The 5,092-nt window shown below is 30.3% G+C and overlaps 1 protein-coding gene across 1 annotated transcript; it reads left to right on the top strand.

The window, feature by feature from the left end:
* The first annotated feature begins 1,779 nt into the window (after positions 1–1,779).
* Positions 1,780–3,502, top strand: LOC133790147 (2-oxoglutarate-dependent dioxygenase 19-like). Its single transcript, XM_062227686.1, has 4 exons — positions 1,780–2,084; positions 2,328–2,572; positions 2,669–2,999; positions 3,080–3,502. The coding sequence occupies exons 1-4, from the start codon at positions 1,842–1,844 to the stop codon at positions 3,329–3,331; spliced, it is 1,071 nt and encodes a 356-aa protein (XP_062083670.1). The 5' UTR covers positions 1,780–1,841; the 3' UTR covers positions 3,332–3,502.
* The last annotated feature ends 1,590 nt before the right edge of the window (positions 3,503–5,092 follow it).

Genomic DNA, 5,092 nt, shown 5'->3' with positions numbered 1-5,092 from the left:
GGGTCTATATTTGAACTATTTTACAAAATACAGGTCCAAAATAAAATTTATAAAAATACAGAATCTAAATAAATAATGGGACAAAACACAAGAAACAAAAATGTATAAACTATTTTAATAATTTTTATATATAATCATTCTCCAATCTTTTAAATTGGTTGGTCCAGCTTCTTGTCTCTTTCATTTGTTTCGTCTAATTAATTTCCTTTGTTTTCTGTAATTATTATTATTATTTTCCACCTTCTTTCCAATTCAGTTGGTTTTTATTGACCGTAGTTCTTTATATATTCAAATGATCAATTAGTCAAATTCGGACACTTGTTTTATTGTTTTTATACTTTTAACGAGTCAAGGTGAAAAGTAATTAAATTGATTTGTAATGGACTAAAGTAATCAGCCCTCAAAGAATTGTCAAACAAAAAAAACTACATGATTGGTTGTTCATCCAATCCAATCTCTACTAATTTGCTCATATCCAATCCAATTTATACTAAGTACAGATTTCATATTTTGGATCCAATCCAATCCGAACAATCCCTCGTATCCAATCCGCATAGGTACGGAGTGGATCGTCATTGGTACAATTATTTTCTTAATATTAAATATTATTTAATTTTTTCACTTAAATAATTATTTTTTTCTAGTAACCCATCCAAATCAATAAATTACCTAAATAATGAAATGAAACATTATTTTAAATTTAAGCCTCTAGCAACAAAATAAGCAAAATTCAAGTCAAATGTTATGATCCATTCAACAATTGCTTAAGTCTAAAAAAAATCAGCAAGCAACTGACTCTTCAACACCTGTAAGAATATTTAAGCAAGTTCCAAAGCCTCCAGAGAGAGAACAAATAAAAACAACAAACAAGAAGCTCCAACAACACCAAACAGAAAGATCTGCAACACAAAAAACCAGACAAATACAAAGCAGTAAAAAAACGAAAGAAATACAAAAAACGATCTCAGAAATAGTGAACAAACTAACCCACCACCTGTCTCCCCCAACGAACCCACGCCGATATATTTAGAGAATGATTACGGTGTGTTGATAAAAGTTAGTTTTGGAATGTGAATAATACTTATAAATTCCAATTTGTTATTATTATAGTATATATTGTAGTCATTTAAAACATCAAAGTTTCAAGAAATTTTGAATAATTTACGGTGCAAAAAATAAGATTTAAATAGTTTGTTACACGTTTGTACTCAAAAACAGGCACGCATAGAAAGTTCGATTGTTTGAATATTATTTTCGGCACCGAAAATTATTCAGAATTTATTGAAAATTTGTGAGATGTTCTAAATGATCACAATATATATACTTTGATAGTAAAAAATTAAAATTTATAATTATCTACGTACCGAAACTAATTTTCATCAATATCTGTGTTAACACTGTCAACGCCGTAATTTTTCCCTATATATTTGACAAAATTGAGAAATTATTACGTAAAAAATTAAAATTGGCGGGCGAAAAATCTTTTTACCGGGGTGGAAAAATTAAAATATTGTATAAATTAAATAGGAAAAGTATATGTATTATTAAAAAAATGTATAATAATTGAATATTCTAAATGTTTTTCTTAAACAAAATATAGACAGCGTACGTAAAGATTAACTAATAAAAAACTCACCAAAGCGGCATAAAAGTATAAATTTCTACAAAATAATATAAAATATAAAATTTACATTAAAAGAAAAGTCAGGGGGGCATATATCTATAAATGAAGATCACCTGAACCTGAATGCTTAGCCACTTCATAATAAGTAAACTAATAATAATAATAATATTCTGTGCTTTAATTTCTCTTAGTAAAGCTCTGTCTATATCTAATAAATATGGCTACAAGTGGAGTAGTGAGTGTTAATTGGTCAAATAATAATAATAATAGCAGAGTTGTGAAATCGAAATATGAGTTTGCGGTGAAGCCGAGTGATGAAGAAGTAGTAGTGGACTCTGATGACTCTGAGTATTCAATCCCCACCATTGATATCTCCCTTCTCACCTCTCCTGACCATCATCAACGCTCCAAAATCCTCCATCACCTCCACAAGGCATGTCAGGAATGGGGTTTCTTCCAGGTAAATATATATATATATATTTACACACGTACACATGCATGCTAATTCATATAAACTTATTTATACATGGATGCAATAATCTGTTTTGAATTTATAATTATAAAAAAAATATCACCGAAAATTATTTACGGGTCGGAAAAATTGTTTATGGGGCCATTAGTAGAATCTCCATGTATATATACACACTCATATATATATATATGATGTTGTTTCTATTATGATGATGATATGATGATGATTCAGTTGATCAATCATGGAATTTCGGAGACTGTAATGAAGCAAATGATGGAAGCATGTGAGGGTTTTTTCAACATGAGCGAAGAGGAGAAGAAAGAGTTCCAAGGGTCTAGAGATGTGTTGGACCCTATCAATTGGGGCACCAATTTCAATTGCAATACAGTTGGCAAGAAATTCCTTATTTGGAGGGAATTTTTGAAGCTCTATGTTCATCCTCAATTCAACTCCCCCTACAAACCACTTGGTTTCAGGTACTACTATTAATTAATTAATGTTGATTTCATTATATCATTATTATTTAATTTAATTTAATTAATAGTCACTTATTTATTATTAATTAATTTCAGTGAGGCGGCAGAAGAATATTGTAAAAGAACAAGAGAAATATGTAGAGTGTTAATGAGAGCAATGTCTGAGGCATTAGGGTTGGAACCAAATTGCTTAGAGAAGGCAACGAATTGGGATGAAGGATGTGATGTGTTGGCTTCAAACTATTATCCAACTTGTCCAAACCCTGACCAGGTTATTGGACTCCCACCTCACACTGATCCAGGCCTTATGAATCTTCTTGTCCAAAACGACGTCGGAGGACTTCAGATCCTTCACAAATCAGGAAAATGGGTTCAATGGAAAGCCATGCCTAACACCATTATTGTTGACCTTGGTGATCAAATGCAGGTACGTATATTCATTTGTTTTATACACATATATATTTGTATGTTAAGGTTGATGACTTATTATTACGTGACTCTATACAGATCCTTACCAATGACCTGTACAAGAGCGTGACACACAGAGCAGTGGTGAACAACAAAAGCACAAGAATATCAATAGTGTCAGGACATGGACCAGCGGTGAACGCCAAGGTTGTACCAATACCTGAGCTTTTAGAAGCATTGGGCCAAGCCCCGGCTTATCCAGGGATTCCATACAATGAATACTTGCAACTTCAACGAACCTCCCACACTTTCCTCAAATCTACTCTCGACATAATAAGATTGGAATCATAATCATAATTCAATCCACTTCGTCGATGATCACTACTTCCACGTGTATTTATATATACGTGTATTTTTATGCTTTTCTTGTTGTGAAAAATAATCATGAATGCATGGTAATATATATATATATATATATATACGTACACATGCATGCTAATCAATATAAACTTATTTAGTGCATGTTTTCTTCGAGCTATTATATATTTATATATATATATGGAAATGATTTTAAAAAGAGTCTTATCGGTTGGATTTTTGTGTATTCTCTAATCGTGAATAGTTTTTGACGCAATTTTTTTTTTGACCGTATATGGTCATAAAAAAAATATCGCCGAAAACTGTTCACGGGTCGAGAATATACGAATCCTACCGGTGGGGTTCTTTTTGAAGCCCTATAGTAGAATCTCCTCATATATACACACACTCACATATATATATATACACAACAAGAAAAAATGGCTTTTACTTCGGTTTTTAAGCTGGATTTACTTCGATTTTCGCTAAAATTCGCAACCGCAGTAGTCCGGAGCGAAGTAAAAAGTAGTTAAAAACCGAAGTGAAAAATAAACTTTCTACTTCGGTTATTATGTAAAAAGCCAAGTAGAAAGTGGGGATTCTACTTCAGTTTGTACATAATATCCGAAGTAGAAAGTGGGGTACGCTTCCTTGGTGGGCACTTTCTATTTCGGTTATTATGTAAAAACCGAAGTAGAATCCACACTTTATACTTCGGTTTTTACATAATAACCGAAGTAGAAAGCTCCCCCTTTTTTTAATAATTATTTCTAATTATTTTTAAATGTCCCAATTCTATTTATATATATATATTGCCCTATTTTTTTTTAAATAGTCTAATTATATGAATTTATAGTTATATATATTTTTACAATTGGAAGTGGTTTATTTTCATTTAATTTATAACAGAAATAAAAATCACAAAATTTATACACTTAGAATTAAAATTCTTATAAAATAAAATATTTATACATTCACATAATTGTTAAGTAGAATAACCTAATCATTCATATATACATTCACATAATTGTAATTAAGTAAAATAACCTAAACATTTATATATACATTCACATAAAACTAAAAGTATGTATAAACAAAATAACATTACTAATAAATTTAAGTCATCAACCGGCTTAACTATTCTTGTTGGATTTGCAAGATGTCCTCCCAACCCTTGGCGACAATTTGGCTACTAGTAACTTTGTCATTTAGTTCATTTTACAAAACAAACCAATGATAGATTAAATTAGTAACTTGTAACAACACTTAAAAAAAAAATTCCTACTTTGCTTTAAAACACTTATACTCTTTCTTCAATTTTTTTGTCCAAATTATCTTCGACAAGAGTCTTCTTCGTTTCTCGCGCTCTAATCCAAATTTCATATCCCTCTACATCTTCCACTCCTAGTTATTTTTTCTAGGATATCCAACATAATTGAAGTTTAATTATTAAATTTTCCTAAGTCTAACAAAATTTCGGCAGCATAACAACGGCATTTTAACATCTCCAAAAATTTAAAAACTTGTAAATAACACACAAAATATCTCGACATAGTATGTGAATTGAAAAAGGAAAATAATTAATAAAATCTATAAAAAAAAATTGGCAGAGTTTCCTTTGTTTTTGTAGCATATCTCAATTTTATAATTATATGTAAATTAAACACAAACAAACACAAAATCAACCACATAATTCCATCCTTATATCACCGCCAACAAAAAATTTCCCAGAACCTACTTCACTAAAGTAAAACA

Source organism: Humulus lupulus, chromosome 7, assembly GCF_963169125.1.
Source record: "Humulus lupulus chromosome 7, drHumLupu1.1, whole genome shotgun sequence".
Classification (NCBI taxonomy): domain Eukaryota; kingdom Viridiplantae; phylum Streptophyta; class Magnoliopsida; order Rosales; family Cannabaceae; genus Humulus; species Humulus lupulus.
This window is presented reverse-complemented; position numbering and strand designations above follow the sequence as displayed.